At 34.8% G+C, this 22,999-nt stretch overlaps 5 protein-coding genes across 5 annotated transcripts; 3 read left to right on the forward strand and 2 right to left on the reverse strand.

The window, feature by feature from the left end:
• Positions 1–3,662: 3,662 nt before the first annotated feature.
• On the forward strand, positions 3,663–6,508 carry LOC125212248 (mitochondrial import inner membrane translocase subunit Tim9). Its single transcript, XM_048112356.1, has 2 exons — positions 3,663–3,860; positions 6,110–6,508. The coding sequence occupies exons 1-2, from the start codon at positions 3,766–3,768 to the stop codon at positions 6,294–6,296; spliced, it is 282 nt and encodes a 93-aa protein (XP_047968313.1). The 5' UTR covers positions 3,663–3,765; the 3' UTR covers positions 6,297–6,508.
• A 1,341-nt stretch (positions 6,509–7,849) lies between these two features.
• On the forward strand, positions 7,850–9,333 carry LOC125212144 (mitochondrial import receptor subunit TOM5 homolog). Its single transcript, XM_048112223.1, has 2 exons — positions 7,850–8,031; positions 8,998–9,333. Exons 1-2 carry the CDS (start codon positions 7,945–7,947, stop codon positions 9,073–9,075), a joined length of 165 nt encoding a protein of 54 aa, XP_047968180.1. The 5' UTR covers positions 7,850–7,944; the 3' UTR covers positions 9,076–9,333.
• Positions 9,334–10,469: 1,136 nt separating this feature from the next.
• Positions 10,470–14,047, forward strand: LOC125214707 (glycerophosphodiester phosphodiesterase GDPD6-like). The gene is made up of 8 exons (XM_048115837.1): positions 10,470–10,684; positions 11,452–11,630; positions 11,937–12,120; positions 12,246–12,320; positions 12,518–12,627; positions 12,760–12,978; positions 13,050–13,205; positions 13,577–14,047. The coding sequence occupies exons 1-8, from the start codon at positions 10,672–10,674 to the stop codon at positions 13,814–13,816; spliced, it is 1,176 nt and encodes a 391-aa protein (XP_047971794.1). The 5' UTR covers positions 10,470–10,671; the 3' UTR covers positions 13,817–14,047.
• A 58-nt stretch (positions 14,048–14,105) lies between these two features.
• LOC125214706 (replication protein A 70 kDa DNA-binding subunit B-like) lies at positions 14,106–17,390 on the reverse strand. The gene is made up of 12 exons (XM_048115836.1): positions 17,094–17,390; positions 16,715–16,861; positions 16,415–16,627; positions 16,147–16,324; positions 15,782–16,052; positions 15,602–15,704; positions 15,391–15,515; positions 15,232–15,310; positions 15,002–15,140; positions 14,753–14,913; positions 14,545–14,665; positions 14,106–14,443 (listed from the first exon to the last, which is right to left on the reverse strand). The coding sequence occupies exons 1-12, from the start codon at positions 17,219–17,221 to the stop codon at positions 14,234–14,236; spliced, it is 1,875 nt and encodes a 624-aa protein (XP_047971793.1). The 5' UTR covers positions 17,222–17,390; the 3' UTR covers positions 14,106–14,233.
• Positions 17,391–18,619: 1,229 nt separating this feature from the next.
• LOC125211185 (60S ribosomal protein L44) lies at positions 18,620–20,532 on the reverse strand. Its single transcript, XM_048110891.1, has 4 exons — positions 20,423–20,532; positions 19,144–19,323; positions 18,952–19,026; positions 18,620–18,864 (listed from the first exon to the last, which is right to left on the reverse strand). The coding sequence occupies exons 1-4, from the start codon at positions 20,423–20,425 to the stop codon at positions 18,805–18,807; spliced, it is 318 nt and encodes a 105-aa protein (XP_047966848.1). The 5' UTR covers positions 20,426–20,532; the 3' UTR covers positions 18,620–18,804.
• Between the last annotated feature and the right edge of the window lie 2,467 nt (positions 20,533–22,999).

Genomic DNA, 22,999 nt, shown 5'->3' on the forward strand with positions numbered 1-22,999 from the left:
CCGCCCCACTCGAGTACACTCTCCATTCGCGTAACCATACGCGGGATCGGATGTACAAGGTCTTCCAAGAGTGGAAGACCGCCACTGACCCCACGGAGAAGATGTTTCTTCACGAGATGCTCGAGAGCATGCGAGTTGATTTGGAAATCGCGAGGGCACGGCTAGCGAGTTCCGACGTGGGCTCAGATACCAGGGGTGGAGGCGCAGCGGCGGCGGCGGCGGCGGCGACGACGAGGACGACGGCGACGGCGATGAGGAGTAGAGAGTGGCGGGGCTCGTGTGTTGAAGCCCCTTTTTTTAAAAAAAAAAAAATCATGTACTTTTTTTTAAAAATCTTTGTATTTTTTTTTAATGGAATGGATTAATTTTCCCGTATATGTGTCGTAAATTTAATTCCGTATTTTAATCGTAATTTTCATTCCGTAAATATAGTATATTTTGAATTATTTTTATTGCGGCTGGCCTATGGCTGGCCTAAATCTGATGTGGCAGGTGGATTTTTTAGTGTTGCTGACGTGGCCGGGGAGAGAATGGCTGGCCTATTGCTGGCCTAAGCACCATTGCGGATGCTCTAAATAGGTTTCACATTCCACTAACTCACTTTAGTCACATTCTATTATAAAATCAACATCATATTCCTCTATCTTTTCTAATCCACTATTCTTTACATTTTTTAAAATTCGTACCCACAACAAATGTGACTGCTATTGTCACACCCCAACCCGCCTGACGTATATTCTTATGATAATTAGTCCAAAACAATTAACTCACATGTCAATATACGTAAAAAGACTTATCAAATAGGTTAAATAAACAAACCAACATTATTGGGTACACCTATCCAAACATTCTGAAATGTAGTAGTCTCTCATCACTCTATATGTTATACATCTATCCATAATACAAAATTATAAATTTCACACTTAATTTCAATCCCACAGCAAACATATTCTTTGGACCAACAAGTTGAAGTAAACAATTCACGTATCAATTACATCACCGTCCGAATACTATAGTTACAAAATCCACATTTGTTAGCTTATTTATAAATATTATAAATCATCGCACGTAACCATAAACATTAAATATCATCAATATTTTCATATCCATATGCATATGCCTCTCTATTCCTTTTTATTATTCTATGACAGATCAAGCCTTGTATCTGTTCGGGATTCCGCTATGACCCGAAGGTCCCTCTGTAATTGGACTCATAGATATTGATCTTATAGGTCCCTTTGTAATTGGCTCATAGGAATTGAATTGAAAGGTCCCTCTGTAATTGGCTCATACGCCACTTTGTATTTGACCCGTAGGTCCTCTGTAATTCAACCCGTAGGTCCCTCTATGATTTCAGATTCAGGGCATTACCGTCACAGATCTTCTTTAATCATATGATTCACATACTTTCAACACCATCAATAAAACATATCAATTCGATCAACTACATATCCATATTATATTCAATCAAATAATTTCAATACGATATTTAAATATATCATTTGCACCAATCATATATAATATCATATTCCACCATATCCATATATTCACTTTAATTTAAGACATAGACATCAACTATATAGCACATGTAAAATTAAAAATATGATTTATACACACCTTAAATAGTGTATATACGCGAGTTCTGATAAGCTTTTCCTTTCCTCTCAATTTCTTTTTTCATTATTTTCTCATCTCTTCAACTGTATTTCCCTCTACTATTTTGCACGTACTCTTTTTTCTCTCCCCTCTTCTTCTTCTTCTTTTTTTTTTTTTTGGTTACTATGCTGTCCATGTGTACATATAAAAATGAGCATACTCCTACGTGGGCTAACTAAACCACTTGTAAATGATTTCAAATAAATACACGTATATAGGTGCAAGACATGCACTGTATTATATCACTATACCTGTCCTCTCATATTTTATATATAAAAAATGCACTTATTATTTTAAAGTAAAGAAAATACAAATAAAGTCAATTTATAAATTCACATATATCTACTTGGTACACATATTCTATGCATGTAGTTTAATGAAAGTGTACACGCACTTCACTAATCTTTCTTTTCCTTTTCTTGGTACACATATTCTATACTTGTAGTTTAATGAAAGTGTACACGCATTTCACTAATCTTTCTTTTCCTTTTCCTTTTTGATTTACATTCTTGAAAGAAATGAAACATTACGGATATCAAAAGTAGTACTCCTATTTTTATTGTTTAAAAATCGACGACACGCATTTACATGCTTATATATATTTAGCCATTTAAAACTTGGCGCTCATACGTACACAATACCTCTAGCATGTACTTATATTTCTCTGCTACTTTCATTTGATTATAAAGTCTAATAAATAACTATATTTATATGCTTTACAAATATTAATCTTACGTGTGTATATATATACCTTTTTACTATACTCATAGTAATTTATTAAATATTTCTTATACATTATTCACTGACTATAATATCAATAATAATATCTAATGATTAGAAATTATAAAATTATACAAACTGATAATAATTTGAGTTAGGGATATTACAACTATTGTTGGAAAGAGGAAGTACTATATTTGAAAAAAGAAGTTAAGTTTTGATATAAAATTTTACAAACACTTAGTTTGGTAACCTTTTGAGAAATTAACCATATATTATATGAGTTGTAGACTTGTAGCTAAAATAAGAAAATAGCTTATAATCTGCGAGTTGGCTAAGTGGCAGAGAGGTTAATAATGCCTGAGGTCAAAAGTCTTGGATTCGAGTTTTCTGCGTCACGACCTTTAAATGAACATAGCTTAGAGCATCCCCAGTGGAGAAGGACTTCCCATAGCCTTCCCGACGAACTTCCCAAAAGCACCTCCTGCCACGTCATAAGGACTTCCCATAGCCTTCCCAGCACTGCCACGTCATAAGGACTTCCCATAGCCTTCCTTGCACAGTGGCGGACATCCCATAGCCTTCCCGCGCGGACTTCTCGCAATAAAAAAATTCACAAATTCACCAAATAAAACAATTTACGGAATTAATAAACAATATACGGTATTAAATTTTCGGCACGAATACGGAATTAAACAAAATGCAAAATAATTTCATTAGATAAAAAAAAATAAAAAAAATCATAGGACGTCCGCCGCCGACGCCCGTCCGCATGCCACAACGGCGGAGGTCCCGTAGGCTTCGCGACGGACGTCGCGCCAACGCCGTGGAACTCCCGTGTCCGCACGGTTCGTCCGCCTCACTTCCTCCCCCAATGGCAGACGCCGGGCACGCCTGACCGACGCCCGGCGAACGTCCAGCGGTGATGATGCTCTTAGGAACTCACTCGTTGATTGTTGGTCTTGAACATACTAAAGGTTGATATTCTTCATATTCTATAACAAATAAATTGAACATAGAATTCCCAAAACTGTACTGAGAAAACCATTTTTTTATAATTTATTTGATTTTCCAAGAAATTGAAATCCATAAATTTGAAGATATCGAAAATTGTGTGTACATGATTTAACTCTGCTAGAGCGATAATCGATTATATTAATACAGGGTGTGTTAATTTTATTCAAATTTTTATTAAAGACTTTATAATTTTATTCAAATTTTAAAATATTGGTCAAGGGTGATTCAGTAATTTACGAAACAAGAAGAGCAAAACAGAGGTCGAGCACCATTTGACAATGTGCGCTTCTAGGGTTTTAGAAGTAGTCTTCAAACCTTCACAGAGTTGTACTCAGTGGATATTCGGTTGTGCGTTGAAGAAACTCATCGACAATGGACAAAAGTATGCTTGGAGATTTGGACGCTCTCCCCGATGAAGACAAGCTCCGAATGTCTTCCATGATCGACCAGCTCCAAATCCGCGACAGGTAATTTACATTTGCTAGTCTACGCGCGTCGATTTACGATTTTATGAAGTAGTATTTCGAAATGGAAAACGATTTCGTGGTGTTTTAATTTAATGCTATAGGATCTTGCAGATTATATTACTAACTGTTAACATCTCATCAGAATCGAAGTTTGCTTGAGATTTAAATATAAAAAATGTGTATTGTGTTAAATTATTGTGGATTTACTGATTGATTTTAGTTTGACCGAGCTTGATCTTGATATGGAAGTAATTAGTTAGTTGAATTTTGCTTAATGCTTCTGAATTTCCAACTAATTAAGTGGACTTGTTCAGCAGTGGTATCAATTCATTTCGGTTATCCCATTTTGCGAACTCAAGGCTAGATTATTTGCTCTTTTCATTTATTTTGATTGCTGAATGGGGTTCGATGGCTGATTCATCGTCGCATATGCTAGGGATGTTGGGGAGGGTTTGCTAACAATAATTATCGAATGGAAGTCTAGATCTATCCTTATATAATATTAGAGAATGTAACTCTGACATATGTTAGTAACTGTTCTACTTGATTTTGATTGAGATGGTTAACTCTAATTGATTTAAAGTCATTGCATCTGTTATGCAGCCTTGATTTAAGAAATGCTGATTGCTTGATGGGTGATAATTGTATTAAGTATTGATTCTAATGGAGTGGGACTGTGGGAGTGGTCATGACTCATGAGCATTGTGATATGGTTGGACGGGTGAGAGTTGTCTAGTATGCAAGCCTTATTTGATCAATCAAACATACTATAATCATTTCACCAAGTATTCGAAAATGCATATCTTATCCCTTTCTTTACCATGCATTAGTTACTTTTTTTATTACTATCCCCGGCATCCCGTTCTACAATCTATGTTTGACTACTTGAGTTTCTTCATTAATCCTCTTACATAGTTGGCCCTGCTTTATTCTCATTTCTAAATGTATATTATCCTTTTGTCCTGGATTTGATGTTAGTAGAAAGCCCATTTTCTTTCTATACCATAATATGGATGGAGAGCCCTAACTTGTTTTAAAAAAGCTGCTTTAGGGAGCAAGCAATGCTAGTATTAATGCTCTGTTTCAAGCCTATTTGATAAGCCATCCGGCATCCAATTTTTTAACTTTATTTAGTTGTACTACTCTTCTAAGGATCTAGTTTTATATCATTATGTTTATTACCGGTTTATGTAGTAGAAGATGTTTAGATGTTGCTGTTTTCCTTGTGTAACTTAACTCTATACGAAGTGTGGGAATCTCTCCCTACAATCATGCTAAAATGACTTGGAAAATTTCATGGTCTTACAGATCCCACATTGTTTTCACATAAAAGTGTGGAATGACATATAAGTGGGACTCAAACTATTACCTTTGACCATGGTCTTGAGTTGAGTTATGGCTCCCTAATTTATAGACTTATGAGGTTGGGACATATTTGTTGATGATTATGCTTTGAATCCATTGGGAACAATTGTGATTACAAGGACTTGAGAGTGATCTCTGTCATTAGCATAGCATCAAGGAATTATAAGAGGGTTAATTACAGTTTGTTGGATAAGGATTGCCTAGTTTTATGGTACAGCATCATATGTATGTATGCGTTTTTGTAATGGGAGAGGATAAATTTATTGCTGCTAAATAAATTGTTAAAGCCACTCTTTTCAAGCTATATAATTTACTAGCTCAAGTATTACTATTGTTGTGCCCATGTGGAATCTAAAAAATAAATAACACTCCCTCTGTCCTGCCTGCGATGACCCAAGATTTAAGAAAAGGATGTTTAGAGGGTTAAGTGGGGTGATAATAAAGCAGGAGAAAGAAGATAGAATAAAGTAAGAGAGGAATTGTGTCATATTTCCATTCCATTCACTTGCTTGGTATGTTGGAACGAATGAGGGAATTGAATGAAAATGTAAAGGGAATCCAAAAAAAGTTGTCATTTTATTCCCACCTTCATTCCATCATACCAAGCATGGCCTTAGGCTTTTAGATGAGGTGTTCACTTGGCATGATAACATTACTAGGCCATACATTATGTTTAAGTCTCATCTCATCTCACATCCAGTCATATATTTTAACACTTTCATGTGCAAGGGTTTGACAAAGTTCTCATATTAGGTTTCCACCAAGATTATTAGTAGGATTTTAAAATTTATCTTAAATTTGCAACTTAGGTGTTCTTTCATTTCTGAATAATTGGCTTATTTATAGATTAGTATGCAATAATAACCCATCTTTTCGTCCTGCAGTTTAAGGATGTATAATACACTGGTGGAAAGATGCTTCACCGACTGCGTGGACACATTCCGACGCAAAACTCTGGATAAGCAAGAAGAGACTTGTGTTCGCAGGTGTGCGGAGAAGTTCTTGAAGCACTCTATGCGCGTCGGCATGAGATTCGCTGAGCTGAACCAAGGTGCTGCCACACCAGACTAAAATGCGCTTTCTAGATGTGAAGTCGAGGGCATTCCCTTTAATAGTTTTGAAGATTTGTTTTTGTTAGAGTTGTTACTAATGCTACTATATTTGGATGCAATAAGGTGAAGATATCGTTCCCTTTACAAGACTCCCTGCAGCTTAATCTTTGCAGTTTTTGTTATGTCAAATATTGGTTACGACCATATAAATTCATCTATATTTGGTTTTTAGGTGCATTTTTTACAGCTGGCACAACCACTCTCAAGTCTTTCAGAGTCCTTATTCATACGATATTTTTTTATTTATCGAACAATAGTAGTTTTCTCTAAGATTTGAAATGAGTTGCAATTAAAAAATTCATTATTATTGACAATAAACAACAGAAATCCATAGTTTTCTGTGTATCGTAAGCTTTCAAGAATAGATGCATTTAAGATGTGGAATACACTTGAGCTTTTTTATTTTTCGTAATAGTTTGAGGTTAAAGTTGAGCTCATGTTTTTTTTTGCAGTGCCAGTGATATTTAGCTATTTAGCTAGGAATGTCAAGTGGGTCGGCCCATCGGGTTTCAGGCCAACCCTAGACAGATTGCAGGTCACTCGGGTGCCGGCTAAGTGGATTGTGATTTTTTCTGGTTATAAAATTTCAACCCTAACCTTAAAAGCTTGGGTTTCGGGCTAGCTCAACGGGTTAATCGGGTTGCTATTGATAAAATTAACTTGCGATCAATCCAATAAATAATGATGAACATTAGTTATATTTATAAAATGTAAAATATTTCATTATGATAAATTTGAGATAAATGCTTAAACTCAAACATAAATATGATCAAATACTAATATTTGAGATTTGTGCAAAATGAAACATAATATTTCGAGAAATATTAAAGCATGTTTTAGAAATTTATATGTAGTATTTTTTTTAGTGAACTTAAAGTTTTCAATTTATTTGTCTTATTATATTAATAAAAGTTAAATATATAATTTGTATATTTAATATAAAATTGAAAGTTATTTTTTAGTTATCTATATTATAAAAATAATCAATGAAGTGTCGAATTAAGAGTCAAACAAATAGAACATTAAAAATTTATTGGATTTTTTGGCCAGCCCATCGAATTTTTGGGTCTGGCCCTAATGGATTGCGGGCTGATCGGGTTGTAATTTTATCGGGCTATACATTTTCAATCCTAATGCTATAAGTTTAGAAATGTAACGAAAATTAAATTTACTTACTGATTCAATTAAATTTATATTTTTGATAATTTAGCTTTACATTCTTAACTCTCTTCATTTATATTTTATTACAAAACTAATTTCATATATAAAAATAAGATCTATATTCTATTAATTATTTTCCAGTTTTTAATTTATTAAAATCTGAGTAGATTCCGAGACAATTAATTAGCAAAGGAGTGAATATAATTTTAGGAAATAAGAAAATAACTTGCTTTTATGTAGTACTACAGTCCCGAAACTACCCCTGCCCGCCGTCGTACGCAAACGCCACAGCACACCCGGGCTAAAGGATATTACCGGTATTACTGGAAATTCTATAAAACCTCTCCCTTCAAAATTCCAAAACCCAGAGCAACTTCACAAGTCCAAACCCTAGCCCCAAAATCCAAATTCAACTCATTCGATTTTCCTCTCAAGAAGAAGATTTAATGGCGGATAAAGCGATTTCTCTGGACAGTATCAAGGCTTTTTGGAACTCCCAGATTCACGATCCTGCTAAGTGGGATCACAACGTGGTAATTTACTGCAATTGCTTCTTTTTTCAATGTTTATCTGTTTTTTCAATAATTTTTCTGCTACGCTGTTAATGTTTTGATTGCATAAGTGCATTTACCGTAAATTTCGTTGTTATTTTAAATTTTTCCTGATTCGATTCCTCCCGGTAGGTGGAGAAATGAGGTTCATTGGTGAATTTGATTCTTTGAGTTCAGTATATGTCGATCAGTATTTGGGGTTTATTGATCTTGTTTTTAAATTTTGTTTAAGTGTTGAATTTGGCATTTTAATGATTCTGCATTTCTGCTAGTGACTTGGGCTTGACTTATGTGTTTCTACAATTAGAATTGGTTGGCTGGCTTGTGCAGGGATGAAATACAATTTGGAATTGGGATATTGTATCTTAGTGTTCCCAATATATAGATTAATGAAGTGATAGTTTGACAATTGAAGACAGAAAGAGAATGCATTTGAGTTCTAAATATGATCTTTATGAGTTGTTCACTTGCTTGCAAACGACCATATCTGCATTTATATCAGCTAAACATAAAGGGAACTTTATAAGCCACATTATCTACGGATGCATAGTATTTTGTGTATGAGTTTGAGTCTGGAAATAATGAGTAGACATAGTCTTCTGTGTATGAGTTTTTCTTAGAATTATGAGAAGGTATCTGTAGATACACTGTTTCATTTCATGTATCAGTTTTAGAGTTAGCATAATGAGAAGGTATAACTATAGTTAGAGTGTTTTCTGTATGAATTTTGGATTATCCTGTGAATGTGAGAGGTCAAGTGAATCTGTGAATGGAATTTTGCGGTTAGTGAGTTAATATTGCTCTTGTTCAAGTCCTCGCCTTTCTGCAGCTTAATCTTAGGCCTTCGGCTGTAGACCTTTATGCTGATTAAAACTTTGTTCTTGTTAGTCTTGTTCTATTTAGACAGCACTGTTTCATTGCTTATGCCATTTGTGTTACAAATTGCAGAAATTACTCCGTGCAGTAGGTATTTTCGCTGGATCTATTGTGTTGATGCGCCAGTATGGTGATATGATGGGTATTTGAGAGATCAGGCAAGGAGTTTGAGCTTCTTGTTAGTAGGATGGAGTAGTTGGGCGCATGTTTGCTTTATCTTCACCGTACCCCTCTGTTTACGATCTTTGAATGGATCGCCTTTTAGACTAGCAAATGCATGGAAGAAGTGCTTCACTTGTAAAAGTTTGATTCGTCTACTGGGGTTTTATGTGACATTGTAGTATTTTCCTTGCATTTACGTCCTCTCCTCCATCCAAAGAGAATGAGCAAAAAACAAATTTTCTACTATCCCTTTAATTTGTCTCACCTTGGGTAAAGTATTTATGTCATTGAGTCAATCCATTCACTAGTTGGTTTATGGTCAATCCACGCACTGCTTCATTTATATGGTATAGTTGCAATGTCGCCTCCAACCAACATTTGAACTTGCATTTAATAATTTAATTCTAGTTGATGAAATAGTTAAATTTATGTATTATGAGTACTTTTTTCTTCCATACCACAATCATCTTATTTGATGCCCACAATACATTCTAGTTCTAGGATAATTACCCATCACTCTTCTTTGTATAATAACCTTGTAAATACTTTTCTTTTATAAAAAGTTTACATCTTCTTTACGTAGTTCATTTACACACCCACCAATTCTCACCAACTATTTTCTTAAAATATATGTTGATCAAACGTCATATAGTACTTATCATGGATTGGGGAGTATCCTTATGAGAAGAATCGGCAATGACGTGTTGTGACTTAAAATGTGAGTATAGTTAAATGTATTAGTTGGTGTCACTACTTGGTGGTTCAGATTTCTCATGTAGTATGATTCACAAGTTTGCTTAAAGTAATTGCACACCCTCAATAGTAGATGATACTAATTACTCTCTCAGTTTCATAATAGATGTCAGACTTTCCTTTTTAGTTTGTCCCACAAAAGATGTCACATTTCTCTTTTACTCACATCAATTATAAATTAATTTTCTCTCACCACCTAACATACAAAATAACATTTTCTAAAATCTTATGTCACATCTATTATAGGACCGAGAGAGTATTTTAAAGGAGATGCTAACTAAAAATGTGCTAGTTTGTGTAGAAATACTACTAATTGTGTATATACGAAAACGGATTATCCCATTGTGAATTGTGGATGTAAGGATAATCCAGTCGAATAAAACAAATTGAAGAATTAATCACCCATGAGTCAGCATTACTCATTATTGGAGCCTTATGGTAGGTCCCACACAAATCTTATCAAAGTCAAACTCACACTATAAAATGATTATGTATCCCAAACGACATGATTAAAGTCGACTATAAATCAGAGCCGTTGAAATCAATCAACGCCCTTCAATCGCACGGTCAGTCCACTCCAGTCACCTCAATAGGCATCGTTGGATTATCGAAACAAAGAATATTCGGATCGCCTCGTGTAAATCGATGCCTAATTGCCTATATCTGGGTGAAGCGCGATTAGCTAAAGATTTGAAATTTAATGTGTGCGGTTGAAACAGATCAAATCCGAAAAACACGCATATATTAATGAGGTGAAGGAAAGATTTTCCCCTCATTAATTCATTTGGATTGCAGAACAAGGTGCTGGTGTCTCAACGGATCAGCACCCCAATGGCTTCTCCCCGTCAGTCTCATCAACAATTCTTCCAAAGATTATGTTTTTTTTTTTTGTTTTATCACGAATAGATATTGCATGGATTTCGATGTGCCTCTTTGATTTTTCATTTTTTTTATAAAGATCAGCTTTTTGTTGTTTTTTTTGTGAAATGGTATGGATAATGTTGTTTATGATATTATGTAGCTGCAGAGGGAGGTGGATTGCTGGTTATCTGACTAAATGATTCTGATTTTTGGGCATGATTTATTTGCATATGTTGTTGTTTTATTGCAATTGGCTGTTTTACTTCAGTTTTAGCATAGGGCACTAGAAATGATGCAATTTCAATGAGATGGGAGAAGGAATCATTGAGCAAGATATTGTAGTTCTCCATTTGATTGCTGTTTGTAATTGTGAATGAGGTCTAGGTTTTTCCCTAGACAAATCACATTATGCTAGTTCACCTAAGATTCATTATAGGAGTATATTGTTTTGATCTATACATTTTATTTTAATTCCCACAGATATACCATAATAACTGTTGTAGCTTTCCGTTTATATGTAGTAGATTCACCCCGGATGATCTGTGTATTCTCTCATTTATTACTCTGATGCTTGTCTTATGACCTCTTTGCATGCCATAAGTGTTGATCTTTATTGTACGTGTGAGATTTAGGTAATGTTTTTGGAATTCATGCATCGTATGCACGTGTCGTGCTTTAATACTGAAAAACGGGAGAAATGTGTTTTTACTGTTTTAGAATGTTGATATTGGTTTCGTCTATGCTTTGCAGGCCTTGTTCCTTTTGTTTTTCTGCTACTTATTGTTGGGTGCTCTGCTAGAGCTCTTTACCCACTCCCAAGCAGGAGAAACGATAGAAATAGGCAACCATTACAAACATTTCGTGCATATAACATTGCACATCGTGGTTCCAATGGAGAAATTCCTGAAGAAACCACTGCCGCCTACTTGGTATGGATTTTCAGTGTTATACGCAAATATTTTATTAGTAGTAAGTACTTGATGCTGCCTAGCATTTTACTCCTGCAAGATTTTATTCTCACTAGAATAATCAATACTGCAAAATGTGTTACTTGAAACAGTAGTATGCTATGTTGCATCCACGATATTGACTTAGAATGGTTAAGTAATGTTTTTTTTTTAAATTAAAATTGCATTGTATTTACAGTGCTTGAATGTTGATTACTGAATTGAATTTGAAGTCAGGCTCATTTCCTGTCCACCTCCTTATTCAATGTGCTAAAATAAACTTTGCAGAAAGCTATTGAAGAAGGTGCTGATTTCATAGAGACAGATATTTTAGCCTCCAAAGATGGTGTTCTTATATGCTTCCATGACGTAGTCCTCGATCAAACTACTGATGTATTCAATCATACAGAGTTTGCCATACGTAAAAGGACCTATGAGGTTCAGGGGACCAATATCACAGGCTTTTTTCCAGGTATAAATACCAAAAACAGGCTTCTTAGCTGTAAATGGCATAGAAATAGTGATGATCTTCATCTACATGTTTTTGTATTGCTTCGCTTTATTTCTAACTATCAATATCAATGATTAAAAATGCAGTTGATTTCACTTTAAGAGAGTTAAAGACGTTGCGAGTGAAGCAGAGATATGCGTTCCGTGATCAGCAGTACAACGGTTAGTGCTTGACATTCATGGCTTCTCTAATGATCAGCTTCTTTTATTCAGTCCAAAGCTTTGAAATATCCCTATAATTACCTCTTTTCTGCAACCGCATAATGCTCATATAAATGAAGGATTACTATCTTTGGATGCTGGACAAAGAATAAACCATTTGTTGTCTGATCGAGCTTTTATTTTCTATTACAATGCAGGAAAATTTTCTATTATCACATTCGAAGAATTCATTAAGATTGCTCTGGATGCACCCAGGGTTGTTGGAATATATCCAGAGATAAAGAATCCAGTATTCATCAATCAACGTGTGAGCTACCCACCTCTTGCTGCTCACCCAATTTTGAGAATATTTCATCAATGATTTTTTATTATGAGACAAGTTCTACGATACAATATGTACAAGACAGCCTGTAATTTAATTACATGTGTTTTTCAACAGGTGAAATGGCCAGGTGGCAAAAAGTTTGAGGATGTGTTCGTTGACACGCTAAAAAAACATGGATATGAAGGCACTTATTTGTCCAAGCAATGGATGAAACAACCTGCTTTTATTCAGTCATTTGCTCCCACATCCCTTACCTATGTATCAAAACTGACCAACCTTCCCAAGATATTTCTTATCGATGACACAACAGTGCCAACTCAAGACACAAATCAGGTTTGTAGTTTCAGTATATCCATCTACCATAGCTTTCTATAATGTTAAACTAACTTGTTGCTGGAATGCAGTCATACTGGGAGATCACTTCGGATAAATATCTCGAGTATATCAGGGAATATGTCGTGGGAATTGGGCCCTGGAAGGATACCATTATTCCTGCATCAAATAATTACATGCAAACTCCAACTGATCTTGTAGCCAGAGCTCATGCCCGTAACCTTCAGGTATCCTTGTCTTTTTTACTTTTTTGAGAAACAGTTGTGATCTCTTAAATTAGTATTTCGTCTCAACAACTGATGATGTTGGTTACATAATTTGCTTCATGTTACATGATTATACATAGCACATGTCCCTTCTTCGAAAAATCAATGATAAATTGCTTCCCTGCTCTTGTTCAAGTAGCTTACGACAACCTGCAGACAGTATGTACGGATGTGTTTGTGTCCAGTACTTAACAGTATTCCCAGTTTTTGTGCATGGAATCGTCACGTCTAGTTTATTTATGGTCTCAAATTCAACACATAGAAATGTCAGGAAAATGAGGATCAAATCAATTGCATCAAAATTCTAACTTTATTGCTGCACTGTTGATCAGGTACATCCATACACTTTCCGGAATGAGTATACGTATCTGCACTTCAACTTCAGCCAAGACCCATATAGTGAATACGCGTACTGGATAAATGAGGTCGGTGTTGACGGACTCTTTACAGATTTCACAGGGAGCCTCCATCATTACCAGCAATGGACTAGTCCCCTCTCGGTAGGAGAAGAGGATGCATATAACCTGCTCGATAAAATCGTAGCTATGATCACCAAGTTTAGACACCCATAGTGTCTCATTCTTTGGATTGGCTTATCTGCCATGTAGATTTTTCTGTTTCTTTGATAGAAAATTAGGAAGGGAGAATTTGTCATTGCCAGAGAAAAAAATAGTTGGTTAATGGTTTCTCTTTTAGAGATGGTCCCTTTTTAATTTCATTGTATATGTATACTAGTGTGTAATGCTTTGACATTATCCTAACGAACCTTCATCTCTCTGGCAAGTAAATTAAAATTTGAATTAGCCTTTTCTGTTTCAAGTTAAACTTTAATTCATACAAAATGTGAAGATACTTCCAAACTGAGCTTTGCTGATCAAAACAAAACTTTGCTGATCATAATATATTTATATTACAATAATTCCTAACCACATCTCTCTTCATTCAAGCCTTGACAAATATAAAAAACAAGCTCAAAGGCAGGCAGGTCATCAATTAAGCAGATTCTTAGATATTTTGATCTTTGTCATGTCTTCAACCAGATACTTGGATTCAGTTGCATAATCAATTGGAGCAACAGCCCTGGCTGTTATCCTCTGTCTCTTCTCATTGTTGTACTCATTTGTAGTGACACTGATGCGGAAAAGGTGAGGAACCCATGTTGCCTCCTTTAATTTCTTCTGATAACTAGCTTCTCCATCCTGCAAATATATGCATCAACAAAACAAATTTATCAGATGTTATTACTGCAACCAAGCACATATATATGTGAATGGTTTTTCTAAATGGATGAGATGCTGACATGAAGCTTTATCTCGTTTAGTTCATCAGCCGTGCATCCAATCATTTTATCTGCTTGATCATTGAAAACTGAGATAAATGCTTCACCACTTGCATCAGAGACCTTTACTGCCATTATGTATCTGCACCAAGCAAAGAATTGATGTGTGTGAATAAATTTGGTGAGGTGACTGATATTGCGATGAAATGTATTCAATGTGCAGACCAACCTTAAACTGCAGACATCTTCATTCTTCTGGCATCCTTCGCACCAATAGCCAGAGCCTACAGCTTCAGTAACCTTCTTGCTGCATGTCTTGCAAGCACGGTACCACATTGCTTGATCGGGTTTGATGGCACTGATGTATGCTTTGATGGAGAAGTATGCAGGCTGTAAAGAAGAAACATACGCACCATGTTAAATTAAGATGATAGATCAAGATTAACATGTTAAAATATCAGAATTGCAAGATAGATACCTTGTCCTCTCCCAAGGAAGGGTTACTGGTGATATGAGATAAGGAAACTCTGTCAGAGTACATGGAACGTGCTCCATTTCTGTTGGATGGGCTTGGTCCAATAGCAGCCAAAGAAGTGTCTTTGCCTTCAGAATCATACCTATTCACCAAAAGATCAGAATATCACATAGAGTTAGATAAGCTGAGTTGTATGTACAAGTTTTCAGATTGAGATAGTTACTCTTCCTTACCAAAATCTCAACTTTTTGGCTTCTGGCATGTCAGGGTCGACTACCATAATGCTTTTACTCAGTGCTGATAATGATACACCTGAATAGTATAACCGAGGCTGGTGATCAGATGACTTTATCTAAGATAATAAACAACAAAGTGTGCATTACTTTCAGTACCTTGAAATTCACCAACTTTAAGAGATTTCATCGCAACTACAGGAGATTTATCAGCCATATCAAGAAGTTCCTGCCCAAAGCTCGTGGCAAGATCGTTCCATAGAGACACCACCACAGTTTTCTTCCTGAAATCGCAAAAGATGGCGCAAGTTTAACTATATGTATACAAATATATATGACTAAACTTCGATAACACATGGTTGGAGCATACGTCTCATCAGCAATGACTATATCACGCTTTGGGATAGTCTCATTGTTGCTCTTCCGTCTAATACTCATTGTAGGAGACACACTCTGAACCACGCCAATAACATCTGCAACAGTTAAAACTTACATTACAATGCTGACATTAGAGCATCAAGCATTCATTAGATTTAATATAGTCACCTACCAACAAGCTCCCTTCCATTGACATATGGACCTAACTCATCAATTGGAGTAAAACTGAATTTTGTTTCAGGAAGAAAGGTTGCCTCATTGTTGTCTTCCTCCACTTCCGAATTTTCATTTAAGGTCATCTCATAATCATTTTCTACAGTTTTGAATTGCTTGTTTGCTAATTTCAAGGTTCCCTTCGATATGAAGTAAACCTTCCCCATCTGAAACGTATCAAAGAATTTCTTTGCAGCATCATTAAACATCGTTGCTTGTATTTGAGTGCCCTGAAAAAATCGACAATCACAACTCTCAGTTACTACATAACTAACACTATTGACAAAATCTTAACATTTTCAAGTAACCTAATGCTTTACTTACATCTTCATCTGTCAACTCTACATTGAATACACAGCCTTCTCCCCTAGCATTCCTGTAAGACCGCATGTTTCCCTTTCCTGTAACCCGGACTTTAATGGTCCAGTTTCCTTGATAAGGATTCAAAGAAGCAAGTGGATGGACTTGACGTGTCATTGACATTCGTGCAGCTGGCGCCATACTGCCATCAATCACATTTCACACATAAGATACAAATCCCTCAAAAAGACATTCCAGTGCTCTTGTAGTTAACAAGGACATTATATCTTACTTTCCATGCTGATCATTAACAATTTGAGCAGCAGATTTAGCCATAACTTCCTGGTTTGGCTTCAACAGAATACCAGCAGATATAGTTTTCACATCAACATCCATTGCCTGGTTCGGTTTCAAATCAGTCCCACTACCCTCAACCTTCACCTCGACCTTATACTCAGCCTCAAGCGCAGGCGACTCAGCATCACACTTGGACACAATCAAGAACCTATAGCAAAACAAAAATCATTTTTACATTAAAAAAAAAGGTGTGGCAGGAAATTAAGCTAAGCAGAGCAACAAGCAAAATCAATACTTTTCCTTCTTCGTTGGGATATCATTGAGAGTGTAATCAAGAACACGAATGAGCCCCAAATTCTGAATGTTTCCAGATATCACTTCAGACGCTAGAGTTGACTGCAACAAAGCCCTCACCTTCATTTTGCCATCACTCGCCATAAACCTGTAACAATTCCACAAACCAAACAAAATTCAAAAAATTTCGATGATCATTTCTACATAAATCCTAACTATTGACTCAAATCTAAGCATCAAAAATCAAACCATACCGAATAAGATCCAGTCATATGCTTAAACACAAAATAACATTTGACAAAATATAAAATTGAATCAAGGGTTTGAATGCGGTGCGATCCACAAATATGCAAAGATAAAAATGAAATCTGAGGGCGTACATGTATTTGTTGCCTGTGGCCTTGAGATCGAGGACTTGTACAATGATTTCCGGGAAATCAGAGGAAGAATCTGGGCATGGATTTGCCAGAATAACTGATACAGCATTTGGGGTTACCGATTTAGCCATTTTATCCACTCTGGGCAATCGTTTACAGCAAAAAAACAAGGTAGGTGGCGAAGCAGATCACTGATGTTGGGGAAAGGGTGAGAATTAGATAGGGATTTGAAGAAAGAAGGAGAAGAAATGAGGGTTTTGTAGCTGTTGAGAAGTGAAGCGGGAGAGAGTTGTCATCAACAATAGGAAACTTTTTTGATTTCAATGGCGCCAAGGATTTAATGCTATAATTATGATTTTAACTAATTTGAAAATAAATATGTATGATTTTTATTTGTTTACTTTATTTCTTCCTTTTCCATTACAATTGAGTTAATGTGATGCAAATATCAAAACATTTAATATTTCTTATTTTACTTTCTCTTTAATTATTTATTTTATTATGTTCCCTATCTTATTGTTTCTCTCCTTATTTGCTTTGTTTTCTCCACATACTTTATTCTTATTTTACTTTAACTAATTAAATATGTATTCTCTAATTTCCATGCCCGATATAAACACCTCCGCCAATAAATACATTTAATTTCAATTTGTTTTTTTTTTCTTATTTTGGGATTACAATATAATTTTACTCCCTTCATCCCATAGAAATAAGAACATTTTTTCCATTTTGGGATGTCACATGAAAAAATCCTTTCTATTTTTGGTAACTTACTTCTCTAATAAGGTGGACCTCATTCTCCACTAATAATAGTATAATTATTTTTTTCTTTCAATCTCCCTATTACTTTACCAATTGTGTATATTCTCGTGCCATCCCAAATGCAAGATCTGTCCCTCCTTTGCCAACTGCGCTGCTCCGGCGGGCTTCATCCCAAATGTCCATATTTTTATGGGATGGGGAGTGTTATTTTTAATTATATATTTTTTGCTTTTTTTAATGATAATCAAGTTTTTTCATAAATAAATTTGATTTGAACTGCAAATATTTCGTTCTTTCATTACTAAAGATGATTTCTTTTACATGTTGAGAGTAGAAACCATACAAGATATTTGCAAGTAACATTTGAAATATGAGCAACCAACTTAGAAAAAGTACTTATTTCGATTTATAAAGATAAACAGATGCACTGAAGTTTTTATCATGATCGGAATTAAACAAGTACGCAAATTTCAATTTAATTTATGATAACAAAATTTGTAAGTCCTAATTAGTGGAGTAGTAAAAACCTGTGACTAAATATTTCGAACATCCAGAGTTCAGCCTTCATGCAATCATACAGCATGACATCAAATCATATGGATTAGTTAGGTACCCTTCTCCAAATATTACCATGCATTTTACAACCATTTATATAAGCAATGTTGAATCATATTACTGTCTGTGTACTCTTCCAAAACAACTTAATTAACAAATTGAATTTCAAAACAATTCTGCCAAAATCTAGGTTAGTAAAAACTCATGCCACATAACAAAACTTGTTTAAACGAATAGCTTGCAAGTAGTAAACAGCATTGAGATGATTGATCCATATGTTGCAAACAAAACTTAGAGCTTTAATCTAATGTTTAGCTAGATCAGCTAAGCAAAAGTTAAGACGAAAATAACAGCAGAGCAAAGCAGTAAACACAAGAATCCTTCCAAATCGACAAGCTTAGAAAAGCGATGTTCCTTTGCCCTTCTTATCTCCACCGATTTCAAAGTGTTTGCACCTCTGCAAAAGAAAAGGCACAAATCATTTTTAAGCAAGGATAGGTGATATTGCTGCCATAACAAAAAAATGCAACAACAAAACACCAACCTTGATTGGGTGCTGGGAAACATGTTTGCAACCCTGGCACTGCAACCTCAGCACAATCTTCTTCGTCGTTTTAGCCTAACCAGAATATGATAAGAAGTCAGCTATTTGTGAAACTCACAGTACATAACCACCACTAATTGATTGCTACACCGCATTCACTAAACTGACATTAATTTGGATAATTATTTCTACCTTCTTGTGGAAGACTGGCTTGGTCTGACCACCATAACCTGACTGCTTGCGGTCGTAACGACGCTTCCCCTGAGCTGCCAAGCTATCCTTACCCTTCTTGTACTGAGTGACCTTGTGCAAGGTGTGCTTTTTGCATTCCTTTGACTTGCAGTAAGTCTTCTTAGTTTTTGGAACATTCACCTGAAAACACATAACAATAAATAAGTTAGCATCATCCAAGAACAAAAACAAAATGTAGTAGTATAATCAAAAACACTACATCCATCTCGAAAGCACAACCTACTACTACTCTAAAGTAACAGCCTCACACCAAAATAATTGGAACTTTAGATAATACAGCATTCATCATGTTCAACAACAAAGAACGAATGAGTTATGAATACCCTTAGATCGTCAATGAAATGTTATATCACCTAGAAAGAAATCAATGCACTAAACTGGCATAACCTTTCTTTCTCCTCTAAGTGTAAAGAGCCAAAAATCATACAGCCAACTAAACATGCTGACATCTATCATAATCCAATTCCAAGAAACCTCGAGATTTTCCTTCCATTCACACAAGCTCTCATTTCAGCTCGAAACACAACACAAATTACAAAAGAAAAAGGAAACAGAAGTCGAGCACAGAACAAGGGTTCGTGAATCAGAAAAAAAAAACAGAACAAAAAACAATATAGTATAATAAAAAAACGGCAAATTCATCACAAAAATCTTAAAATTATCACCTACTACTTCATTAGTAATAGCCCAAAAATACTACCTGCCTACAATCTCGAGATAATACAGCATTTATCAAGCTCAACAACAAACAACAACGAATGAATTATGAACATCCTAAGCTCATTGCTGCAGCGAGATTAATGGAATGTTACTCTTAACCATAAACAAATCGATGCACCAAACTGACCTAATCCAGGTATCAATTACACACATTTGCATCCACACACAAAATCACCACTCCCTAAAATCAAATAAATGACATCTATCCAATTCCAAGCAACCTCGAGATTTTCCTTCAGCTTCCACAAATAAATACAGCTTTAAATTGAGAGTGAGAAAATTACCCACAAAAAACCGACGTTGGCGGCAAAACTAGGGTTTATCAATCAGAAATGTTCACAGAAGTATGCATATAAAAATTCTAGAGGTGAATCAATTGGGGGTTTTTTCTGCTGAAAATAAGCGACAGTAGAAAAAATCATCAAAACCTTAGTATCACAATGAATCCATAAATCATGCAGAAAGCAAAGCTAGTTGTAGAGAGAATCGGAGAGATTACCATGGCTGACGGCGGAGAGAAGAGCTCTGGGGATATGTGATTCGGTTTCTGCAAGTGCCGCGTCTGTTAAGGAGAAACTAGGGTTAGTTAATGTATAGCTTTGTCTTAATGGGCCGGCCCAGTTCCACCAGGATTTATTAATTTATAGCTCTACCTTAATGGCCCGCCCCAATTCCGATACATGAAACGAATAATAACATTACCTTTCCTTTTTGCATGCCCAATACCTTCTTGGCTGGGATGCCATTGCCAAGTTTTGATTAGTATATTGTTCTATTTATTAACACAATTTTAGTCATATCAATCCAGCTATAAAAATGGTGTATTTGTTTTACAATTTTAGTGATATCAATAAAAAACATGGCAACACAATTTGTATTCGCGAACTTTCAACATTATCTGACTTTTCCCAAAACTTTCTTATATCTAATTACATGATCTTTTAAACTTTTTAATTTTAGCAATTCCTAACAAATCGTACTTAATTCGTGTTGTACGAACTATTTCACTAGTTAGAGGAGTGAGATAAAAGAAACAATTGTCGTACGTACTTTCTTCCACGTTTACACCAATGTAATTTTCTTGCAAGAGGTAGCAAATTTAAGAGCAATTTTTATTTGGCTACTATATAATAGTAGTATTATTAAAACTAATATCAAACGTCCAAAATCGCACGAGGCCGCCGCCCCTCCTTTAAATTAGTAACATTATTATTTCTACAATTGAACATAATAAACATACACTAATCATTAATCATTCCAGCAAAAAATACGATTTTGTCGTCTTGGCAGCCCCCATACTCCGGTCCGATATCATATGAGAGAGTTCAATCAGGATATTCAATAGTCCGCTAATGGAGAGACCTTAACCTACTGACTGCTAGAAATCCATCTCCCAATGACGCACACGTGTACCTGAGAGATGGAAACAATGTACACTTATCATATTAATAACTAAAGGGTAAATGGGCCACGAAAAAACTAAAGTACTACTCCCTCCGTCCCCGATTAATTGTCACTATTTTCCATTTCGGTCCGTTCCTCAATAATTGTCACACTCCATTTTTATTATAAATGGTAAGTAGGTCTCACATTCCACTAACTCACTTCACTCACATTTTATTATAAAATCAATATAAAAAAGTGGGTATCACATTCCACTAGCTTTTTCAACCAACTTTTCTTTATACTCTTAAAACTCGTGTCTGGTCAAAGAGTGAAAATTAATCGTGGACGGAGGGAGTAATAATTATGGAAATTATGCGTTTTTTCAGTCATGTATGTTGGTTGTAGGATCAAACATATTCTCACTTCTAATAAAATCCTAATTGTATATATCAAACTATCGGCATAGCATTACAATATATTCATCATTAAATAAAATATAAAACTACATATATGAAAAGAGATATGGTTGACGTATTGAAAATAGAAATTCTATATATCTCATTTTCTCATTAGAATGAAATATTTATTATAAATAGATAAATGGAGTAATAATTTTGGTGGGTGGATTAAAATGAAAAATTATTATATTTGTATCTAATTAGATAGATTATTTTTGTGTATTCGCCGTATGTAACATTTCCTTCAGTTAATAGTTGGTCTACTTAATTTCTTTGAAAGCGAAGGTGTATTTGATTTAAATCGCTTCGCAAAATGAATGGTTGGTTATAGTGCGTTGGTGAATTTGAAAATGATATTTAGTTTGACTGAAATAGAAACTTGTTTTCGAAATTAATAATGATGGTTTTGTGACTTTTGTCGACGTAGGTGAATGCAAGATTTTGATTATATTTTAAATCTATGGTAAATACTAGTATTATGCATTAGTTATTCATTTAGCTATGTAGATTGCTATTTAATCATATTATAATAATTATATTGTAACATTAAGATGAATATAATGTAATGTTACGTAGAATTATTGGTTAAACTATTCGGATTGTTACTTATACTATATTAATTATGACTAGCTAAATAGTAAATATTTATTTTATCTCGTATCGCATTTATAATTAGGTCCAACAAATTATGCGGATTGGATCATTATCGGATGAATCCAATATCAACTCAACCTAATAAAGTCAAATCTTAATACCTCAATAGTCATAGATCTCAAATTCACGAGACATAGAGTCTTTAATTAGCTCTGTTCTCCGTTATGCCACCAACCGAAATTATATGATGAATACATTTTAAAGCAAAACTACTTATTTAACTATGCATAATGTACACATATATTGATTCAAAATTATGATTTTGAACTATTTCTTTATTAGTTATTAGTATGAACTTTTTAATTTTTAGAATAATTAAACAATACATTATTTCTCCATGTCATTATATTTACAACTTATAATATTACACTACACTATTAATGATGTGGAGCTTACTCTCTCCACTAATACTATTTACACTATCCTTGATCTTTCTTATACTTTACTATTATATTAAAATTCATGTTGAACCAAATGTTCATATTTTTTAAGAATGGAGAAAGTATATATATTATATGAAAAGTAGTTTAAATCAATAGAGTTACACGATAGGACATAATGCTTTGAGGTATTTTAGT

Source organism: Salvia hispanica, chromosome 3, assembly GCF_023119035.1.
Source record: "Salvia hispanica cultivar TCC Black 2014 chromosome 3, UniMelb_Shisp_WGS_1.0, whole genome shotgun sequence".
NCBI classification, from domain to species: domain Eukaryota; kingdom Viridiplantae; phylum Streptophyta; class Magnoliopsida; order Lamiales; family Lamiaceae; genus Salvia; species Salvia hispanica.

Excerpts from the sequence above, each read along its gene's own strand:
- LOC125212248 (XM_048112356.1), top strand. The coding sequence starts at position 3,766 with ATGGACAAAAGTATGCTTGGAGATTTGGACGCTCTCCCCGATGAAGAC. Across the intron at positions 3,861-6,109 it reads CAGCTCCAAATCCGCGACAG|TTTAAGGATGTATAATACAC; the intron begins GTAATTTACATT and ends TTCGTCCTGCAG.
- LOC125212144 (XM_048112223.1), top strand. The coding sequence starts at position 7,945 with ATGGCGGATAAAGCGATTTCTCTGGACAGTATCAAGGCTTTTTGGAAC. Across the intron at positions 8,032-8,997 it reads CTAAGTGGGATCACAACGTG|AAATTACTCCGTGCAGTAGG; the intron begins GTAATTTACTGC and ends TACAAATTGCAG.
- LOC125214707 (XM_048115837.1), top strand. Across the intron at positions 12,979-13,049 it reads CAACTCAAGACACAAATCAG|TCATACTGGGAGATCACTTC; the intron begins GTTTGTAGTTTC and ends GCTGGAATGCAG. Across the intron at positions 13,206-13,576 it reads CTCATGCCCGTAACCTTCAG|GTACATCCATACACTTTCCG; the intron begins GTATCCTTGTCT and ends ACTGTTGATCAG.
- LOC125214706 (XM_048115836.1), bottom strand. The coding sequence starts at position 17,221 with ATGGCTAAATCGGTAACCCCAAATGCTGTATCAGTTATTCTGGCAAAT. Across the intron at positions 16,325-16,414 it reads GTTAATGATCAGCATGGAAA|TATGGCGCCAGCTGCACGAA; the intron begins GTAAGATATAAT and ends GATTGATGGCAG. Across the intron at positions 14,914-15,001 it reads CTTCCTTGGGAGAGGACAAG|CCTGCATACTTCTCCATCAA; the intron begins GTATCTATCTTG and ends TCTTCTTTACAG.
- LOC125211185 (XM_048110891.1), bottom strand. Across the intron at positions 19,027-19,143 it reads AGCCAGTCTTCCACAAGAAG|GCTAAAACGACGAAGAAGAT; the intron begins GTAGAAATAATT and ends TATTCTGGTTAG. Across the intron at positions 18,865-18,951 it reads TTTCCCAGCACCCAATCAAG|AGGTGCAAACACTTTGAAAT; the intron begins GTTGGTGTTTTG and ends TTTCTTTTGCAG.